We start from the raw sequence: 23,036 nt of genomic DNA, 5'->3' as shown, positions 1-23,036 counted from the left end.
TGATCTAATGTGTTCGTAAGATGGGTCTCTTAGTACGTGTTGAGAAGGCTGAACTGAGACGGGTCTAGCTTCACAGAGAAATCCCAAAACCAGCTTGTTTTATAAAAGTCCAGGTTCTCCGGTGTGCACACCTTTAATCCCAGCACTAGAGGGAGACAGTGGCAAAAGGATTCTCTGTGAGTTCCAGGCCAGTCAGGGCTGTGCAGTGACACACACACACACACACACACACACACACACACACACACACACACACCCCTATCTCAGTCCTACATCTGTAAGAACGGCCCTGATTTTGTATTGCCTGCCAATTTCTTCGGTGTGAAATATTCTATTCACCAGTGACTTCAAGCTGTAAGGTTCCATTGTTTTATTTGCAGTGTGACTGTGTAAGCTATAAATAAAACCTGGTGAACATGAGAAAAGACAGAAGCTGGGGACGTAGTTTAGTGGTAGAGCACTTGTCTAGCTTGCACACAGCCCTGGGTTCTCCTCCCCCATTACCCCACCCCCCACCCCGCCCCAAACCGGAAGTGGTGGTCGAGCCTACAGTTCCAGCACTAGAAGGAGGGACGCAAGTGGGTTAGGACTTCAAGGTCATCTTCAGTACATAATTCCTGTAAGGCCAACCTGGAATAGATGAGACACTGTCTCGGTCTCTGTCTCATAGGTGATTTTTATCCTATAATTTAATTGGAAAGGGTCTATGTGCTACAGCCGGATCACTGTGTTTCTCGATGTTAATAGTTGACTCTTAGGAGCTTTGCCCCAGCACGTCTGGGCTCGAGGTTAGTAGAGGCTCCACTGTCCAGCAAGCATGTCCATCTCTTGGTCCACGGGCCACATGTGACCACGTGTGACTGAGAATGACAGTGAATGCAGCCCGACAGAAAAATCTTAAAACTTCTTTAAACATGATTTTTGCATTTGGGTAAGTAGCTGGTTGGTTTGTGTCTTCACTGCACTGCACTCAAGCGTAGACGTCATAGATGACAGAGGGACAGCATAGTGTTACAAAGTCTGGGCCTGTGGTAACGTGTGGTACTTGGCGACTCCCTCAGTGGACACTGCCGGGCCAGGGCAGTAATTTATGTGGGAAGTTCACTCAGCCCAAGCACAGCTGCTGGCCTGGAGGTGGACGTGGCAGAGGACACTCAGTGACTGAGACTCCCTTGGGAATCTCAGGACCCTGAGACAGCCAACATGTGGAAAATGTCTCAGGTACAAGTATGGTTTTCACATTTGATTTTCCACACTGCCTGCCTTTTCCTTTCCTTCCTATCACCCTGTGCTTCTGCCAGGGCAAGAGGCCAGAAGTTGTAGAAGCAGGAACGTTAATTAACAGGCAGTCAGAGGAGCTCAGGACTCTGGACGTTCTGGATGGGGTTGGCCTGGTCTCTGCCTTGCATCTCACAGACCTCAAATGATGTGCTTGGGATCCTTTGGCCAAGCCACACAATTCCAGAAACATGATCTTAGCCATTTAATGAGCAAAATAAGCCTACCCATACACACACACACACACACACACACACACACACACACACACACACACACACACACCAGTCTAGGTGAGATGCAGGGTGAGGGGTCCACCCTCTGATGATGTGGCCCCTGCTGGCCACATCAGATAGATACTTGGTAGCATCTTTCACCCTCTTGTCAGTATCCCTAGGGCAGTACTTCAGAATAATATGGAAACCTTTGCTAACTGGTCACATTATATCGGCTCCTTTAAATCAACCCTATCCCCTTGTGTATAGAGGCCCAGGAACACAAAGAACAACTATGTTGAGCCTCCCCCTTCTGTCTCCTTTGAAACAAGGTCTCATTGGTTTCCCCCAACAATTTCTATCCCAGCTAGCTGTCTTGTGAGCGCTCACAGATCTCTCCCTACCTCCTATCTTTCCAGAGGATTATTGGAGTCTGTGTGTTTTGGGGGGGAATCCAAGCTCCTTAACACTGTTCCCGACAGACTACTTCCCCAGCTCTGGGCAACACAACTTTGACAACCTGAGCGCCTGTTCTGTGTGGATCAAGTGGCCTTACATCTTGGTCCTTGATGGCTTAGCAAACTGGAAGCAGAGAACCCTGAGACACAGAGACCACCACCCCATCTCCCCGTCCCTCCACCAGGTCTCTGCCGTTCTCACTGTCCACAGGGGCAGAATGTGTTAGGCCTTGGGTTTGACGCCTGACACATCAGAGGGACGATTTCTTTGGGTTCTGAACGTACCCCTCCGAACTCTTAGCTGGTGTTCTCTGCCTCACAATCTGAAGAAAAGTCCTTGGTTTTCCTTGCCTTTAGAACCTTGCTCCACCCAGCACCTCATTACGGTTTTAATGGGAAGGCAAGTCAAACAGCCCAAGCCGGAAGAAGGAGCAGATGCGCTTGTAAAACAATTAAAAGGTGAAACAATGTTTTTATGCTAGACTGTGTGTGCTTTAGGGAAAAAAACAAAACAAAACAAAACAAAACAAAAAAAACCGACTGCTTTAATTGGCAATCAGGTTCCCAGTGGATGAACAAGTTTCATTGCCATTCGGGGAAAGCAAAGGTTATGTATATTATGAGGTCACTTTACACACAGAGACCCCTCCCACCGTACCCCACCCTCACGGGAGCAAGGGAGGGATCTCAGACTTGACCTAGAATGGGTAGGAGCCTGTGCCCGAGGTACATTTTGTTTGTTTTTGGAGGATCCATGGAGTTCTCATCAAGTTTGGATTGGCCTAACCGTGTCTCTAAAGGAAAGTGTCTTCCGTTCACGCCAAGAACCGGGTTAGTTTTGTGAGACTTGGATTTCAGTAGGAGCTGGGTCCTCAGTTATAAGAACCTCGGGAGGGGTTGGGGATTTAGCTTAGCGGTAGAGCACTTGCCTAGCAAGCGCAAGGCCCTGGGTTCGGTCCCCAGCTCCGAAAAAAAAAAAAAAAAAAGAACCTCGGGAATACACAGTTCATGTGGCTCCATCCCTTCCTGCCATCCTTTCCCCCTTTTGTCTTATCACCAAGATGCATGCTTTTGCCACCGACACATGTATTTTGAGATGCTGGGCTTCAGAACGTGGTCTTGGGACCAGAATGTCTTCCTCCAGAGCTGCTAGGTTATTTCTCTGCCAGTGAAATGAGCCAATGGGAGCCAAATTAGATTATATTAAAGGCAGGTTTATTGGGAAGCTGCTCTCAAGAGAGCACCCTTTCACTGCACTGGTCCCAAGGATTGAGGCCAAGGGGAGTCGCCATGGGGGAAGAGGATAAGAGAGAGAAAGAGAAAAAGGACTTGAAGAGAAGGGGAGAGAGAAAGAGGAAGAGTCCAAAATATCTGGATTATGTAGGGAACAGCCTTTGGGGGAAGGGCAGCCCAGCCCCTGAGTTTGAAAGTTTGGGGTTGGGGGCAGGGTATGCCAGGTAGGGTGTGAGGAATTCTGGGAGAATCTAGAGGGCCAGGTCTGCTTTGATATGGTAAGTATGTACCTCAGTCTCTGGTCTGGCAAAACCAAAGGAGGATGTGACCTCTGACCCTGTGTCTCTGGATGAGTGGTGTAGCCACTCCGATTCGGTTGTCTTCCCCACCTGGCTGCACAAGGATATGTGTGACACCCCGAGTGACACTCTGCCAAGCTGGAGCTGAGGACTGTGTCTACACACGTGTGCTTACTGGTTTTCCAGACCCAAGATAGCGGCTTGAATCTCTTGTTTTTGGTTTTAATGAGGCTTCAAATAAACAAATAGTTGTATTCTTCAACAGATTGCCCTGGCACTGACCTAGGAATATTGCAGACGAGATTAACAATAGCACTTTATAGATTTTCCCTGTCTTTTTCTACTGGGCGCAATGGCGCACACCTGCAACCTCAACGCCTGGAAACTGTTGCTGTTGGTAGGGATTTAGGATTGCCATGGAAACAGGCTTCTGGGTGTGTCCGTAAGGGCGATTCCTGAAGGGTTTGACTGAGGAGGGAAGACCTGTCTTAAATAAAGGTGGCAGAGCTCTGTGGGCTGAGGGCCTGAACTGAACTAAAAAAGAGGAAGTGAAATGCTTGCTGACATCTGTCCCTGCTTCTTGACTGTGGGCATAGTGTGACCAGCCACCACACATGCCGGTGCCCATGACATAACCTCCATGATGAGACTTTACCGGCTTTTCGAATAAGAGCCCAGAAAGCTCCCTTCTTTTGAAAGACGTTATTGGTAAAGCAGTCAGAATATTGATCCACAGAGGCAGAGGGATGGTGGGCTACAGGTTGGCATGCCTGTACACACAAAGAAAATACTTTTCGTTTTGGGCTGTGCATGGGGGTACACACCTGTAATCCTCATCCTCCCAGGCTGAGGCAGGAGGATGGAGAGTTTGAGGTCAGCCTCAGCTGCAGAGTAACACTCTACCACATGAAAGAAAAAAGGCAGAAAAGAAGATAACCTGCTGTTTCTCATCTTGAATCATCTGTGGAATGATTTGACTTGTCAAGATTAACTTGCCAAGCCCCCACTATACAGACAAGATGGCCACCATTCAAGATGGCTGACCAGAACACTTCATCTCTAAGGCCCATGTTTCCATCAGTCACAGATGATCCCCGACATGGGCACAGACATCATAGCAGGGCCAAGACAGAGGGGAGAAGGGGGAGCCTTCCGTTGGAGTTCTTCCTTTTTCTTTTTTAAGGTTTATTTATTTAATGTATGTGAGTACACTGTAGCCGTCTTCAGACACACCTGAAGACATCATCAGATCCCATGACAGATGGTTGTGAGCCTCCATGTGGTTGCTGGGATTTGAACTCAGGACTTCTGGAAGAGCAGTGCGTGCTCTTAACCTCTGAGCCATCTCTCCAGCCCCCAGAGTTCTTCCTTAGTTCCTCTCCGTACCCAACATCCTGAAGACGATCCTATCTCTATAAAATGTATATATATGATCAGGTCGATTAAGGGCAGGAAGTTGGTTTCCTGGTAAATATTATTGTGGAAGGCATTCATTTCTATATTTTGCTAATCATCTTCCTGCAATAGGCCTGTCTCTTCCTGCAGTGGAGGCTTCTGCACAGGCGCATGAGAGTTCGGCTAAGGAGACCTCCAGGGGACAGCCACGGGAGCTTTCTCTCTGCCAGTTTGAGGTTCCTGAGAAGAGGAAGGAGTGGCTTGGACCTCGAATTTTCCTGAGGATTTGCTAGGGTGGTTCCCTGACTCATTGGACACTCACCAGGCTTATTATTGTATAATTATCTTCTTTAAACAATGAGGGAGAAATCATTGAAAATGACTTTCATCCTTACCTGCACATAATTCTCAGTATTCCTGATACTCCTTCGGGTGGGGGTGGGGGGTGGGGTTAAGGAAAAAATGAGAACTCTGTCCCTGGCAACAGCAGTGAGTGCTAGAGGCAAAATATGGAAATTTGCTGAGAAATTTAGAGGCTATGTGGAGTGACTGGTCTATCCCAGTTAGGATTGCTAAGTGCCGTCTCTGCCATGTATGCTGGCCACAGAATCACCTGATGATGTGTCTCACCTTTTCTGAACACGCAGCTGTATGTACATAACATCCAATGGATGCTCATAAATGTTAAATTGACCACAGGGTGAAAACTTGAAGTCTCAGAGCCTGTAAGGGTCTACCCGACAGCGTCAAGGAGTTGTTTGTAGTAAAGTATCCACCTGTCCCGGACATAGTATCTAGTTGATCCGAAAGGCTTTGTCTGGAAAAAGAGGAGTCTACAAAAGCAATTTCAGGAAAGCTCTGATCTGCTTCGTTTCTCTCAGAGGGTAGGAAGTCATGGCAACAGGGGCATGAAATGATTGGTCACAATGAACAATGGGTACGCCATTATGAAGCGGAGAGCTGAAGGCTGGTTGGTGATTAGCCTGCTCTCTTCCCTTGATCTCCAGTCCAGTGTGCCCTGTCCTCGGTATGGTATCCCTCACTTTAAGTAAGGCTAGTTCCACCTTAGTTTAACCTCTCTAGAGACTCCCTGACAGCCATGCCATGTATGTTTTCTAGGTGTCTCTAAGTGCAGTCAAATTGATAACAGAAGAGTCCAAGTTGTGGGGTCTGAGCTAGGATAAACGACAACTGGAACCTTAAAAATCAGGCAGCCAATGAGCACCGCCCCAAAGATGGGTGCGGTGCAGTAACTTACTCCAGTAACTGTTAGGTAAATAAATGCAATTCTCCTTAGCATTCAAGACAGCTGTCTTCAATAGAACTGGGTTCTTAAGTTGCTCTGCTGCTGCCCAGGACGATCTGATGTCTACTGGGAGTGAGAGGCTTAGGGGACCATCTGGGCATTTTTGAAATAGAGATTTTTCAGAAGAAGAAAATCTCTCAAGGCAGAAGCCACACCCTGTCTGTTTCCATCTGACCACAGCGGTTCTGCAGGTTGCTCTGCGGATGTAGTGTCGACCTCCTCCCCTCCCCCCAAGATCCAATTCCCTCACCCCTAGACAACAATAATACATTTTTTTTGATTGCTTAAGAATCCTGATGAGAGAGTAAACAAACCCCAGGACATCCAGAACAGAGCTGGGGAGGCGGCCGAGCCAGTGGCTGGCTTGCTTGCAATTCGAGCATGGGCACCTGATCTTCAATCTCTAGAGTGCACACGAGAAAGCCAGCGCGGATAGCAGTGTGTGTGTTCCCAGCCCTGAGGAGGCAGAGACTCGCTCAGACTCCACAGACCGCCTGGTCTCAAAAGCAGTAATTCTCAACCTTCCTAATGCTCCACCCCTCTGATACAATGTCTCATGTCGTTCTGACCTCCAACCATAAAATTATTTTATTGCTCCTTTGCAACTGTAATTTTGCTACTGTTATGAATTGTAATGTAAATAGCTGATCTGCAGGATATCTGAAGCATGCCCCCCCCCACGAGGGGTCATGACCCATACGTTCAGAAACAATACTCTAAAGGAAAGAAACCCATACTTTAACTCGTACCCCCAACATCCAACCACACGTAGACGCCTACACAGGTTCAACAATAGACTTTTTTTTGTTTTTTTGAAACTTTTTTTTAAAGATTTATTCATTTATCATATGTAAGTACACTGTCACTGTCTTCAGACACACCAGAAGAGGAGGGCATCAGATCTCATTACAGATGGTTATGAGCCACCATGTGGTCTCTGGGATTTGAACTCAGGACCTCTGGAAGAGCAGTCAGTGCTCTTAACCGCTGAGCCATCTCTCCAGCCCAATGATAGATGTTTTAAAGGCTACTTGCTGGTGTATTTTGGAAGTGGGAGAATCAAAGTAGACTAGGTTGAATTTATGAGCATGAAAAGATACTCAGGTATCAGAAAGTGGGCTGGAAAGGTGACTCAGTGGTTAATACCACATAATGCTCTCACCAGAGGACCTGGGTCAGGTTTCGCAAGCGGTCACCCTCCTGTAACTATAGCTCCAGCTGGCCTGACATTCTTTATTGCCCTCCTTAAACACCCACATACACGTGACATCACACACTACACACACACACACACACACACACACACACACACACCCGCACACACACACGCACTCGTCCTTAAATAAAACTAAAACAATTTTTTTGTCGCTTGCTAATGTTTTAAAACAGCTATCATGGGGAACCTATCGGTTGTGAAGAAAGGCTTCCCAGCCTAGTGGCTTACTTAAGTCTTAGTATATTTTTGATCGACTCCATCCCACCTGTGTCTGTCAGTTTCTCTTGCCTCCTCCCCCAGGAGTTCCGGCTCAAGTTTCTGCCTACCACTCGAAGCCAGTTACTAATAACAGCCCAGTGAGCTTTGCATGCACGGAGAGCAGATGGTGTTTTTGAAAGGAAGAGTGACCATTCCTGTGACTTTGGACTTGGCTCCGTCGAACCCCTGAACGGTAAGTGCTGGGTTTATATTTTTAAGCAGTGTTGACACAGGGAGAGGTTAGCGAAACTCTCGTTCACTTCTCGTAGGAAATGAGGAAGGGTTAAAAGTTGCTGACTCTTAGAGCCCGCAGTGCCTGCATTTCAACATCTCTCTGAGTTTTACGAGGCTGATGATGAGGGAGATTAGTGGATCAGAATCCTACTCCTTTCAGTTCGGTTTTGGCTCACGGCGGGAGGAGCAGGTGACTAACAACGCTGGATATGAATTGCTTGGCCAACCTGTGGGGACTGCAGCTTGACACATCTTCCTGTGTTTCCTTCTCCAGATAGAATCCCAGTGTGTTTTCAAAGGGAGTTTTTTACATATAGGAGAGCTGGGGGAGACATGGGGCCCTGCTGTCATCCCCCTGTTCTGGGTTTGAGTCAGAGAGGCCCGTCTCATTGCTTACTATCTCCAGAACCAAAGGCTGTGTCTTTGCAACCTCTTTGTGATGGTCACTTCTCAGAGCCCCGAGAAGTAGGTCACTGTGTTTTCTGTCTGGCAAGGGAGGACCCTGGAATTCAGAGAGCTAGACTCCTTGCCCAGAACTGACACCTGCTATTTCAGTTCTTCTTCAAGGCCATATACTAGCATAGCTCTCTGCTTGGGTTGTGTGAGTCTCATTGCCTGGTGTGCGTACACTTCTAGATAGAATCTTTTTTTGTTTTTGTTTTTGTTTTCCCTGTGTAGCCCTGGAACTCTGACTGTAGACCAGGCTGGCCTCAAACTCACAGTGATCCACCTGCCTCTGCCTCCCAAGTGCTGGGAGGGACTACAACTGTGCGCCATCACCGCCCAGCGTAGGTGTGATCTTAACAGAGGCATTAAAGCGAATCCCAGTGGCACAGAAGTAGGCTAGGTAAGGTTGGTTGTAAGACTGTACACAGGGGGCTGGAGAGATGGCTCAGTAGTTAAGAGCACTGACTGCTCTTCCAGAGACCCTGAGTTCAGTTCCCGGCAGCCACATGGCTTACAACCATGTGTCATGGAATCTGATGCCCTCCTCTGGGACATCTAAAGACAGCAACAGTGTACCCATATACAATCAATCAATAAATAAATGAATGAATGAATAAATGAATAAATTAAAAAATCAAATTTTAAAATAAAAAGATTATACACAGGGACTTAGCCCCTCTGAGCCTCAGGTTCCTCACTTATGAAATGAATTACTGCCTGCCTTGCAGGGGTTCAGGTATCTGGCAAGAGTGTATATAAGTGACTGTGAGTACCGACAGCTATTTTAATGCTTTCTATCAAACCCCCCATTCAAGGGATTTAATCTCCAGAGTCATCCACCGTTTTCAATTCAATCGCAAAACTTGCAAGCACTATGCCTGATGGGAAATATCAGTCTGTTGAACTGTCCCACATTAAAGTCTTTAACGCCTTCCTTTTCAGAACGGTCGGTGCACGCCACCACTCTGGGTGAATAGGAAGGTGCTATCCTGTTCACCACCTATAAGGGTACCAGCTAGAATCTGTGATGATGGGGTAGTCCCACCCCTAAGCCTCCCGCTCTGGTACAACCAGCACCCCGCTGTATCCCTTTGTTGTGCCCTTCTGTGGATCTCTCTGCTTACCCAGAATAGAAAGGAAGGTTTCAGAGAACACCTGCTTTCGGCAGTGTGACTCTGGGACTCCAGAGGCAGGGTGGGATGGATCTGTGTTTTCCTCTACAAGCCTATGCTGTGCAACGCCCATAAGCCGGTCACATGACAGGAGAAAAATGGTTATTTTATGAGTAACTCCTATAAGAGAGTGGGCTTCTTTATGATTCTGAACTTGTGGGCCCAACCTGAGTATCACCCTCTTCATAATGACTTAATGAGCTAAGAAAAATGACTTAAAGACGAACCTTGTTGGGTTAGGGCAATGGTTAGTGCTTGGTTCACATGCATGAGGTTCTGCGTTGAGATCTCCAGCATCCATAGAAGACCTGAGTATGGGGGCCAAAGAGATGGCTGGGTGCATAAGATCGTGTGCTGCTCTCCCGGAAGAACCAGGCTCACTTCCTGGCACCCATCTGGTGGCTCACAACTGTCTATAATTTCAGTCCCAGGAATCCAGTGCCCTTTTCTGGTCTCTATGGATACTAAGCAGGCACTTGGCACACAGACATACATGTAGACAGAACACCCATATACATTAATTTATTAAAGCTGCATGGTAGTGCATGCCTGTAACCATGGTGATGTGGGAGCCTGTAGTGAAAAGCAGATCCCGGAGTTCACAGACCAGCCAGATCAGCCAATCAGTGAGTTCCCGGCTCAGAGAGACTTTATTTGCAAAATAAATCAGAGTGGAGAGTGATAGAGGAAGACGAGAGACCTGATGTCAACATCTGGCCTCCATACATACATGCACACATGCATGCACTCATGCACACATTTGTATGCATATATGCACACACATGTGGATGCACACATGTATACACATATACATTCACTCATGCATACACACATGCATGCACACACAAATCCATGGATGCACACATACATGCATACATGCAAACATATGTATGCACATTGGTACATGTGCACATACAAGCACACAAAGATATACCTCACCATCCCTTTAGCCACCAAAATAATTGTTGCCAGTCCTGGGCCTTCTCTGAAGGAAACCATGGTCTCATTTAAACTTGAACTGGTCTTCTTCAACCAGGCCTTCTGCATTCTTAACTAAACTTGCCTCCAGAGAACACCCAGAGGTGCTCAGAGATTACACATACACTGAAAAGTGTTTTACAACAGCAATGGCGGCTCTCAGCCTTCCCAGTGCTGCAGCCCTTCAATATAGTTCCTCATGTTGTAGTGACCCCCAACCATTACTATTTCATAACTGCAATTTTGCTACTGTTATGAATCATAATGTAAACATCTGTGTTTTCCAATGGCCTCCGGTGAAAGGATCATTCAACCCTTAAAGGGGAGTCGAGACCCACAAGTTGAGTACCACTGATCTCCAGCTGTTACCAAATACTTCTGCGTGCTCAACTTCAAGGATTCTCCACTCTCCTCCCCTCATTCCCAACCCAGGGATGACACTCATTTGAGCACCTAAGTTCTGCATAGAACACCCCCACGGCCACGACCATCCAGTCCATTGAAATTCCCATTCCTCGGTCTTCAACTCATCTGAAGGTTAGCTGTTGGGAGCTATTGCATGTTGGGGGCTCTCTCGCCAAGCTCAATGCAGAGGGGAGGCAACCAAAGCTCTGACCATTTCACTAAGCCTTGCAGAGTGTGCACTGTGTCAACCATGAAGACATCTTGATTGGCGAATGCCCCTAATACTGCTGGCCCATATCTAGGTAATTTAAGGGTCACAGTACAGCTTATTTAGTGATGAGAATGTGCTAAAATCCCCAGCCTTCAGGACCCTCGGGAGTAGATGAGGAAGAGGATGCTTCTGTTCGTGAGAACACAAGAGGTTCGTTTTAGGGCCAGGATGCTGGCTTTAAAGCCTCTGAGGGGGGTTGGGGATTTAGCTCAGTGGTAGAGCGCTTGCCTAGCAAGCGCAAGGCCCTGGGTTCGGTCCCCAGCTCCGGGGGCGGGGGGGAAGCCTCTGAGGCATGAATAGCCATGGATGTGGGTGGAAGGCATACATGGCCATAGATGCATGGGACATGGAGGTGATGAGAGAAGAAACAGAGGTACGTGGAGTGGGGGAAGAAAATGGACAGAGATGGTTTGGAATGAGGAGCGTTCTTCTCCTGGTTGGGCACAGAGGAGGGCTGACTTCCTGATGACTCCATGATTCTGGTGCTTCATCTCAGTATTCATTGAGCACAAGGCAGCATGCTAGGCTCTTGACTTTTGTTATCAGTTCTGAGAAGCCACAAAGGTTAAGCCTGCAGCTTTGGTGTCAAACAGATTTCTTTCCAAGTCCCAAGTCACAGCTTGTTCAGCGGATGACCTTGGATGGACTATTGATCTTCTCTGGGCTTCGGTGGTCTCTCCGACTGAGAGAAGATGGTGTTAATTTCCAACTGCTGGTGTTTCGTGAGCCTCACATCAAAGGGAGGAGGGTCAGTTAACTCTAGCAATGAGTCAAGTCATTCAGGACGCCTGCCAGACAGATGTTATTGTCTCTCTTTGCCAGATAAAGTCATATCCCTCTTCCAAGGACTACAGAGCCAGCCAGAATCGAAACCAGTTCCATACAGCTCCAGATCCTACCCTCCTCCCTTCTCCTTGTTCACTGCCCAAATGTGGCCAAATGTGTCTTTGTTTTCAATTGAAGTTTGCCCTGTCAAGTTTGTCATGTAGCCCTGACCCGACAGATATTTTCCTGTGTCCGTTCATGTTTTATGTTACTCAGAACTTTCTGATTATATGTTGGCCTGAGTCGAAGATGCTGGGCAGGGACAGGGTGTGTGTGTGTGTGTGTGTGTGTGTGTGTGTGTGTGTGTGTGTGTGTAAGAGAGAGACAGAGACAGAGACAGAGAGACAGAAAGACAGAGAGACAGAGAGACAGAGACAGAGGCAGAGAGACAAAGACAGAGACAGAGACAGAGGGAGAGGGAGAGGGAGGGGGAAAGACAAATTGTTTACAAATAATGAACTCTGGTGAAACTATTTTAAATGTTCAAAAGGTGCTAAGTGCTTCCAAAGCCCCAGCTCTGAAAACAATGATCCCTGACCCCAACCAAGTCTGTACCTCTTGAAACCTCATGTGTCAAATGAGAGGATGGTAAAAGAAAAAAAAAAAAAGAGCTATCTTTCTAGCTCTGCATCTCTTAAATACTTTCCCTACTAATTATTTCTCTCTGCTAGGAGAGGTAAATCACCTTGAAATTATGTCTTAGTCGGTAAGCAGGTTACAGCAATCAGGACTGCGGGCATTTTAATGGCACAAGTTATTCCTTTATTTTATCCATGTTTTCTCCGATCCACGGTTCTCACTGATAACATCTTTAAGTTCCCTTCCTGATGAGATTCTGCTTTGGGCATCATTGAGCGGAGTCCAGAAACTAGAACTTGAGCTGACAGTTCAGAAGTTTATAGAGCATACAAATTCTATTTCCTATTGAAGGTGCACAGCCTTTCAGTTAATTCCCAAATCACTTCAATTCAGGCCCCTCGGTGGCTTCAAATATAAACAACTTCGGGCCCCGACGGTCCTGTGCCAAATGACTGTGACCTGGCAGCAACTTAATTCAGCTCCCCCATTACCAGCAAGCATTGAAAAAAAAAAAAAAGAGAGCAAAAACATCTCAACAGAACTCTCATAGAATTTGTCAAGTTCAAAAAGACAATGTTAATGAACAGAACCCTCTCTGGAACACGAAGCACTTTCCAAATGGAGACAAGTTGAAAACACTCTGCTTTGAGCTCTCCTTGTTTAGCTTCCTGAGAAAATTAGTCTATGTCTCTCTCATTGTGTTTCGGTTTGAACGAGACCATTGAGTCTTCTAAGAATGTGTCTGTTTGAAACATAATTACAAGTCAATGCTTGTCGAATACCAGTTAGTACCACAGACTTGTCTGGCTTGTCACCCAGGCTCAGTACATTGGCCCCCAACCTTTCAGGAACCTGTACCTGCTGCCCTTGGAGCCACACAGGTGACTGACAGATGGGGCCAGACAAGTGACAGGTGGAGCCAAGCAGGTGACTGACAGATAAGGCCATGCAGGTGACTGACAGATGGGGCCATTCAGGTGACAGGTGGGGACAGGCAGGTGGCGGCTTTGACATGGCATCATGACTTGTGATGTGTCCAGTAAATGCAAGAACGGTTCTGCCTGAGCTCAGGGCAGATCTCAGAAGAAGCAATGCTCAGTCTTGAGGTAGGTAAGAGGTTTTGTGCATTTAGATCCTGCAGGAGCCTGCAGGTGCCTGAAGGCTAGTCTGTAACTAATGTGCATTAAATGTTGACTTTCTAGACACAATGGCCATTGGATCCTCTCATCATCCTAAAAGGAAGATGCTCTCACCCTCTTAGGTTACAAATGTGTTAGCTGATGCCAGGGAGTCAGGGTGAATGGCTAAGGTCCCACAGTAACAGGCAAAACCGATGTTCAAATCTTGTCGGTCTGAATCCAGGTCTTTCTCTCAACCACCAGAGCCTACCATCATTCTTTTATGTCTAGCAAATGCTCAGGAGACGACCAACGAAGAAAACCAATCAGTTGTAAGGGACAATAGAAACAAGTTTATACATACTCCACTGGGAGGCGTACTCATGGGGTGCTACTGTTTGGGAGGTGTGGGAAGACTGTCACTTTGCGGCCATCCTGGGACACATTTTAAGTCCAAGACAAGTCTGGACTCCAACATGAAACCAAGCCAAACTAAACAACTAACTTTCAGCCAACCTCATTGTGAGACCGTGCTCTTGCTCCTGTGACCTGGGGAATGTTTTTTTTTTTACCAGCGGAAGGCAGATTTCCTGCAGTAAAACGATTTTCACTGCTATAAGAATATTCTGGAAAATTCAGGGTTGTCAGGATCCAAGTGCACACCGTCGTCCCATGAGCCAATCACATTTATGGAGAGGAACCTGTTCTGGCAAGGGAATGTGGCTATTAGTATCATCCGATGGGACCAGGTTGCCCTGCAATTACGACCCGTTCTGAAACAACGTCTCATCCAAAAGCATTACCCAGGCAGTCGACTTGGAAGTGTGACATCTGGAGGGGAGAGGCCTGGGTGTGTCTGGCGGGAGGCTCGAAGTTGTCCTGCAACCACCCAAAGTACCCAGAAGGGCCCACCTCCCCACAGACCCTCGGCGAGCAGTACTAAAAACTTACTGTAGCATAGTTTTCAATGGTCTCGCTCCAAACATGCATCTCCAGGGAACTAATGTGAATATTATCTTAACTATTAGATGTCGATGAAGTCATGGAAGAGGTTTAGAAAGCTCTGTCCAAAAAAAAAAAATTTTTTTTTTTTAAGCATGACTCTGGTGTTTAAGTCTCTTCACTGAATCCAAGGAAAACCGTTTTCTTTTGATTGTAAAAGAGAGTCAAAAAGCATGTTCTGTCCTTTGCCTGGACCAAAAAGAAAAAAAGAAAAAAATCCACACCTAAGGGAAGGGAAAGCGTAAGAGAAGCATGAACTAGAACTGCCGTTAGATAATAGATTTTTTTTTTGTTTGCTTGCTTTTTTTTTTTTTTTTTTTTTTTTTGCTGGAGGACCAGAGCAGTTAAAAAAATACACCATACTTGTGGTCCCGGGGAATCAGTATTTATTTCTATATTGCAGGGACTGTTTCCGTCTCCGCTCCCTGCCACTGGATCCCCTTCCCCTACGTGGACTTTCTGGTTGGACCTCAGTAGGAGAGCATGCGTATAGTCCCGCTGAGACCAGATGTCCCAGGGTGGGGTGGTACCCAAGGGGGCTTCCCATTCGCCCAGGAGAAGGGGAGAGGGGAAGGGGAGAGGGGTCAGTACCGGTGAGACTGGGAGGAGAGGGGGAGGGGCCTGTGATGGGGATGTAAAATAAACTTTAAAAAATTGTTGAAAATAAGAAAAAGGTATGCGTGGCTTAGACGCAAGGGCTTGCAAGCAGAGAGCAGCAGGGAGGAGAAGAAACAGCGGTGAAGCTAAGCTTGTGAACCAAGCCGTGCTATCCCTTCCTTCCATCTCCCTCAGTGGGTGAGGCGCCTTGTTGAGCTGCCCGGTCAACAGACAAGCCTGGTGATGAATGACACTCTTTGTAACAATATCTTGATGGAGTCAAAGGAAAACTTGGAAGTTTACAAGACTGAATGCAGATAGCTACTCCCCCCCCCCCCCGGAGCTGGGGACCGAACCCAGGGCCTTGCGCTTGCTAGGCAAGCGCTCTACCACTGAGCTAAATCCCCAACCCCTCTACTCTGTTTTTAATGGAACAGTCTATAAGATGCTCCACAGACTGCCCCTGGCCTCTGAAAATGGGGAAGAGACCAGCCGAAGCATCTGTGTGGGAGGAGGGGTTGTTTTTCCTGCTTCCACGTGAAATCAACTTGACCCCAACTAACCTAGAGTGTGCCACCGGAAATCAAAGGTCCTGTCTTGTGATTAAAAAAAAAAAAAAACAAAACAAAACATGCAGGGGTTGGGGATTTAGCTCAGTGGTAGAGCGCTTGCCTAGCAAGCGTAAGGCCCTGGGTTCTGTCGCCAGCTCCAAAAAAAACAAAAAACAAAAAACAAAACAAAAACAAAAACAAAAAAAAAACATGCAATTGTGATTAGAATGAGGTCTGGATAGGTTGATAAGACATGCGGCAAAAATACACACGCGTTTCACGTAAGTCAGCAAGTTAAAAAACTGCTAGAACTCACGGATTGAGAATGACAACTAAGAAATGCTTTTCCTGAAAATGGACGCTTCTGAATAGCTTGCCACCCACGAATACTCGTTATATCCCAAGGTAGAAAAAAAAAAATGATATCAAAGGAGCGTGATATCCAAATGTTTTAATCGACAGTAAAACCTATGTGTGTTTACACTGACACAGTGGCTACTGGGACAAAGTTGAGACCTGCTTCTACTGGGGATTCAGATCTAGAAATCAAGAGACAAACAGGACATGGCCAAGTTCCTGTTCGTCGTGGTGCTCTGAATGATGTGGGAACATATCTGCTTCTCCAAGCCTTATCAATGATATATCTGAATGGGAGCATTTTAAGGATAAATTTCATGGTTTTTTCCTGTATGTATTATAATGATAATTGTAACCAAACCCGTCACAATGGGTGACTTTTAATTTAGCCGAGCAGGAAGAAGACGACTGTCAACATCTTTACTTCTTCTGACTACGTAAGATTGTAAGCCTTCTGACTGACTGGTCCTTCCGCCCAACCATAGATGTGCTGACCACTGTCAGCACAAATATTTTTTCTTGCCTCTTTCCCCAGTCTCAAGACTTCAACAGGGGTTGGGGATTTAGCTCAGTGGTAGAGCGCTTGCCTAGCAAGCGCAAGGCCCTGGGTTCGGTCCCCAGCTTCGAAAAAAAAAGAAAAAAGAAAAAAAAAAGACTTCAACGACAAAGTCCATGATGAATACAGAAGGGCACACAAACCTCATATGCGCAGGGTTTCCTTATTTCTTTTGAGGGGATTGATTTTGTTTTGTTTCCATTTTGAGAAGAGGTCTAGCTAGCTATACAGGTCAGGCTGACCTGGAGCCTACTATGCAGTCCAAACTAGCTTCAAACTCATGATTTTTCTTCCTTGGCCTGCTGAGATTACAGGTCTATGCCACACAACATCCTGTGTACAGGTTAAGACATGGTTTGAAGGTAATTGTGGATGTATTGACAAGAAATGAAACCTGTCTGGAGGCTCCCTCCTGTTCCCCTTAGTCATCTCTGCCCTGTGATGAGTGATCTTGACTTTTAATAGGAGTGCATTTGGAACCACCCCGGGAACACACCTCTGGGGGGGGGGGGGAATACACACACACACACACACACACACACACACACACACACACACACACACATATTTGAAGGTGCTTTCAAAGAGGGTTAACTGAGGAGAGGAGACCCACCTTGAATAGGGATGGCCATATCCCATGGACTGAATGCAAAGGAGAAGTGAGTTGAAGACCAATATCCATCTCTCTTTGCTTCTTGCCCGCAGCTTCAGTGCGACCAGCCATTTCACGCTGCTGCTTCATCATGGAGGACTGTCTCCCTTCAAACCATGAGCTCAAATAAACCCTGCCCTCTCAAGTTGCTTCTTGTCACATACATTGTTACAAGGAGAATGTTAATTCAGTATCCACTCCCTTTTTCATCCATTGCCCTTTAACCCACATATTGTCCACATACACATTCAACTGGACACAGTGCCCCAACGTTCTACCTTATGTAAAGGTCTCCAAGTGGATGCTGCCTATTTGCTTTTGTGCCTCGCTTAGTGAGATTTGATTTTGTCTGTGTAAAGTCTGTCCTGGTTTTACCTATTGCTGCAGTTTAATTTCTATCATAGTATCCCATTATATCTAGGCCGACATTTTCCTCTGTCCTCCTGAGTTGTAGGGAGCACAGAGAGCCCTGAGTGGATATGTACTGTTGACATAAACGTGGTCATGTTAAAGACCCCAGTGCCTCAGACCTTTGAAGAAAATGGCAAAGACGTCTCCCCTGGGGTGAGGCTCAGAGGGTAACGGTGAATGGTCTGTGTATGGGTGGTGAGTGTGTGCAGAGACTGTCCACCACAGCTTTTCCTCCCTTGATGTTTATGACATGAAGACTGCTCCCCTACAGAGACTACACCTACTAAAATTTGCTAAGCCTGTCCCCTTGCTCCAGCTGTATTCCATAACCCTACCTCCTCATTTATCTGTATGCAGTAACCCCTTGTCCTTTTCTGTGTGTAATAATCTGTCTTTCTTTTCAACTTTATATAATAAGTACACGGAGCTTACAGAATGCTGTGGTTTCTCCAGCTAAGAGCCCAGACCAGCAGATCCTTGCTTGTCTATGTTTCTGTCCATATTTGTCATTTTTTTCATTTCCTTACAGCCCAGTCAGATCCAAGTCCCTAGAAGCCATACATGAACACAACACCTAGGCCATGGTTGTCTCCTAGTTGAAGATGTCATGATCATTTGAATACGTGGCTTTTCTGAAGGAAGCTGTGAGGTTCTTTCAAAGAGAAGGATTCCTAAGAGTATAAGGGACATTGTGACCATTTAAGCATATTTAAGCATTCTATGATTTCATATGTGCACTATCATTTTAATGAATATAATATGTTCTGTCTATGGCTGAGTAATGGTTTTTGATGGCCATTCCTTATCTTCTAATTGATTTAATGTAATAAAATAATTCAAAATTTACCTGTATGTATGTGCTTAGTAAAAATGTTAAGTATGTGATTTATTTCCCATAATCCTCACCTGTTTGCCTGATACAGAGTAGAAATGGAGACACCCCCCCAATCCCACGCTCTCTAACTACCTGTCAGACCCTACAATTGGAAGACTACAAGTTTGATTCTGACAGGCTGAGCTGCAGTAAAAGGGTATTTATGCTCAAAGCACTGTTCATAGGTACTATACATTGAAGCATGAATGAAATTTATGTTGAGACTCAGAGTCCTCACCCCACATATATCACATGCATATGAAGATTTAAAATCAAGAAAAAGAAATTTAAATATTTTACTGGTCCCAATGACTGTTGAAAAGAGACCATTACAACCTGCACAGAGAAATAGCTTATCAGAGAGCTAGGATATGGTGATTGAGGCAGAAAAAAAAAACCCATATTGAGTACGGTTGAGTACAATGTCAACTTTATATTTAAGACAAAAAATGCATGTCTTAGTTTGGGTTTCCATTGTTGGGAAGAGACACCATGACCAAGGCAACTCAAATAAGGGACAACATTTAATTGAAGCTGGCTTATAGGTGCAGCGGTTCAGTCCATTATCATCATGGCAGGAAGCATGGCAGTGTCTAGCCAAGAGGTCTACTTCTTGATTTGAAAGCAGTCAGAACACTGACTTTCAGGCAGGTAGGCAGAGGGTTTCTTCCATAATAAGTGGAGCCTGAGCATAGAAGACCTCCAAAAATCCCACCCCTACAGTGACACACTTCCTCCAACAAAGCCACGCCTCCTAACAGTACCACTCCCGATGGGCCAAGCATATTCAAACCACCACAGTACACAAAGGTTAATTCCATGGCAGAGGGATATGGCAGCCATATTTACTGCCTAGTTGTTGTTGCTGCTGCTATAAATCCACTCCCTTATTTTCTACTCTGTAAAGTTGATAATATTTAAACAACAAACCCTGTAGTCATGGGAGCTGTAGTCTCTTACATGGAGATGTATTTATGTTTTACAGTAAAGATATTGAAGCATTCGTTCAAATTCAATTTCAAGGGAATTGTTTCCTTAGAAAGTATAGTAGAGGGATTGGGGATTTAGCTCAGTGGTAGAGCGCCTGCCTAGCAAGAGCAAGGCCCTGGGTTCGGTCCCCAGCTCTGAAAAAAAGAAAAGAAAAAAAAAAAGAAAAAAGAAAGTGTAGTGGATGTTTACCCCACAAGGAAAATCCTTCAGTTTGGCCTAACATTTCTGTTAAGATTTCAGTTTTTAAGCCACCTAATTCTGTCTTAAATTGGAAATGTCCTGTTCTCCCATCTACAACAGCCTTCCCTGTGTTCTTTAAAGTCCTGTAGCGGTTCCCAGAGCAGGGCGATGTGCCTCTGTTCACCGGACCACTTTGGAGCCCAGTTAAACCTTCTGTATGCTTTGACGCAGGAACCCAGGTTGCTAGGAGAGCATCTGTGCCCCCAGCACTTTGGTCCAGCTAGAGCAGGAGAGGGGAGCTGGAGACTGGGAAAGCTGTGTTAGCTGCCACCTCCTGAGGCTCTCAGGTGAGAACTGGTCTCTCTTGCCATCCCTGTCTCTACCAGGTGTGTGTTACTTTCATTTTCCCGATTTTGGAGAGTGTCTTAGTTAGGGTTGCATTGTTGTGAGGAGATACCATGACCAAGGCAACTCTTACAAAGGACAACATTTCATTGGGGATGGCTTACAGGTTCTGAGGTTCAGTCTGTTATCATCAAGGTGGGAACATGGCAGTGTTCAGGCAGGCATGGTGCAGGAGGAGCTGAGAGTTCTACATCTTCATCCAAAGGAAGCCAGGTATAGACTGTCTCTTCCACACTGGGCGGAGCTTCAAAGCCCACACCCCCAGTGACACACTTCCTCCAACAAGGCCACACCTCCTAATAGTGCCACTCCTAGGTCAAGCATATTCAAACTACCATAGAAAGACTGGAAAGGACCCCAAGGGAGTCATAACTCAGGACACTGAGGCTGAAGGCTAAAGCTATGGGATGGAGGGAAGGTGGCTCACAAACCTGTGTGTCATTCCCGAGCTCCTCCTCCTCCCCCTCTCCCTTCCTCCCTCCTCTTTCCCCTCCCTCTTGGCTGAAACACAGGCAAAAGAAATTGTTGAGTGTAGAAAAGACTCTAGGAGCTTGCTTTGCAGCAGTTGTTGTGAGATTGAAGAACGGAGTCAGTTGTTATGGAAAACAATGAAGATTTCCTCAGAGTGGGAAGATGTCTGAGCACTGTGTTCCTCTGTCTCTCTTACCCCTCACCCTGCATTTTCTGGTTTGAGTGAAGAATGTCAGATGAAGTGTTTCACTGTGCAAACCTTGCCACCTTGTTAAGGCATCTGTGATCATTTGAGAGGATATATATATATATTTTTTCCTCAGTTTAAGTCTTGGAAAAGGATCCATTTGCCTGCTCATTTTCTGGAAAGGAAGTTAAGAAACCTGTTAAATCCCTACTAGACACTTCAGTTAAAAACTGGCTGGAGAGATGACTCAGATGTTAAGAGCACTGGCTGCTCTTCCAGAGGTCCAAAGTTCAATTCCCAGCAACCACATGGTGGCTCACAGCCATCTGTAATAGGATCCGATGTCCTCTTATGGTGTGTCTGAAGACAGCTACAGTGTACTCATATACATAAAATACTTTTTTAAAAATGTTCCTGCAGTGTGGAAAGCCAATCACAGATTAGGACTGTTTAAGATTCCAGCTGTTCAAAACAAAAGTTTCTCCAACCCAGAGACATGGAGGAAAGGATGCTTGATGGTGCTCTACTCAGGGCCCAGAGCATACAGGAGTGGTCCTGAGGAAAGTTAGAGAAGTCAGGAAGACCCTGTGCCACTCATCACTGAAGGATGCTGTCATGACTTGCTTCTCCTATGACTTCATATGCTTCTCTCATGGGAGCACTGGTTGACAAGGTAGACAGCTAAAAAGAGAATGCTCATTGTGGAAGTCTCTTGACCCATTCCTTGTAGAAGGAAAGGCAAGTTTGGCATATGGAAAAATAAATGCCTGGAGATGACTGTGGTGGTTTGTATATGCTTAGCCCAGGGAGTGACACCATTAGGAAGTGTGGTCTTGTTGGAGTGGGTGTGGCCTTGTTGAAGTGGGTGTGGCCTTGTTGGAGTGGGTGTGGCCTTGTTGGAGTGGGTGTGTCACTGTGGCCACGGACTTTAAGACTCTCATTCTAGTTGCTTGGAAGCTAGTCTTCTCCTAGCTGCCTTTGGAACAAAAATGGAACTCTCAGCTCCTCCAGTCCCATGTCTGCCTGGATGATGCCATGTTCCCACCTTGATAATAATGGACTGAACCTCTGAACCTGTAAACCAGCCCCAGTGAAATGGTGTCCTTTATAAGAGTTGCCTTGGTCATGGTGTCTGTTCACAGCAGTAAACTAAGACAATGACTTAGCGGTTAAGAGCAAATACTGCTATTCCAAAGGACCTGAGTTCAGTTCCCAGCACTGCAGGCAGTTCGCAACTGTCTGTAACCCCAGCTACAGGGGATCCAAATCCTTCTCTGACCTCCGAGGACACTGTACTCATGTGCCTATAACCAAACACACACATGCATAAATTAAAAAAAAAATGAAAAGGGGGTTGGAGATTTAGCTCAGTGGTAGAGCGCTTGCCTAGCAAACGCAAGGCCCTGGGTTCGGTCCCTAGCTCTGAAAAAAAGAAAAAGAAAAAAAAAAATGAAAAGAAGCCAAAAAGCTAATGACTATGACATCAAGTCACCAAAGTGGGTGAAAATCGTTTAGTTTACTGATTGGCTATAAGTAGATGGGACATTCCCTGGAAGGTTTGTCTCCATCCACAGAAATATAGAATCCACATGTGCTCACTGCAGGGCGCTTACCACCCCCTTTCTGTTTTCCAGGGAGCAGGAATATCTGACCATGAGCGGCAGAAACTGGATATTAATTTCTACTTCCTCACCCCAGAGCCTGGAAGATGAGATTCTGGGACGGCTTCTGAAAATCCTCTTTGTTTTGTTCGTTGACTTAATGTCCATTATGTACGTTGTCATAACGTCGTAAAGACCAGACTTCCTTTGCTCCGTGTGTGAATCTCAAGCTGAATTTCCAGTGAATAAAGGTCTACATTTTAAGATGGTGTGGGGCGTTCAGTTGGTGTCATCACCCATTCACGATAAATACGTTTCTTAGTTCTTTACCATTTACAAATAGACCCTGGGTGCTCACTCTTTGCTAGTCTGACTACTCAGGGAGTTGTCCAGGGTCATCTGGGCTTCACCTGCCAGTGTTGGGCTCACAGATGGGTCCACCCTGTGGGTCCTGGTATCTTAGATTCTCATGTTTCCACAGCAAGCCTGAGATAACCCATTGCACCTTCTTCCTG

General features: G+C 46.1%; 1 protein-coding gene across 3 annotated transcripts; it reads left to right on the top strand.

Annotated features, from left to right (window-relative positions):
* Positions 1-5,773: 5,773 nt before the first annotated feature.
* On the top strand, positions 5,774-22,790 carry Mrln (myoregulin). Of its 3 annotated transcripts, XM_017601528.3 has the most exons (4): positions 5,778-5,905; positions 7,701-7,851; positions 20,089-20,204; positions 22,555-22,785. In XM_017601528.3, exon 4 carries the CDS (start codon positions 22,574-22,576, stop codon positions 22,712-22,714), a length of 141 nt encoding a protein of 46 aa, XP_017457017.1. In that variant the 5' UTR covers positions 5,778-5,905; positions 7,701-7,851; positions 20,089-20,204; positions 22,555-22,573; the 3' UTR covers positions 22,715-22,785. The 3 variants fall into 3 exon arrangements, with proteins under 3 accessions (XP_017457018.1, XP_017457017.1, NP_001291670.1); XM_017601529.3 differs by lacking the exon at positions 20,089-20,204 and having other exon boundaries at positions 5,774-5,905; NM_001304741.1 differs by lacking the exon at positions 5,778-5,905 and having other exon boundaries at positions 7,770-7,851; positions 22,555-22,790.
* Positions 22,791-23,036: the final 246 nt, after the last annotated feature.

The sequence above is a fragment of the Rattus norvegicus genome, chromosome 20 (genome assembly GCF_036323735.1).
Source record: "Rattus norvegicus strain BN/NHsdMcwi chromosome 20, GRCr8, whole genome shotgun sequence".
Classification (NCBI taxonomy): Eukaryota; Metazoa; Chordata; class Mammalia; order Rodentia; family Muridae; genus Rattus; species Rattus norvegicus.
This window is presented reverse-complemented; position numbering and strand designations above follow the sequence as displayed.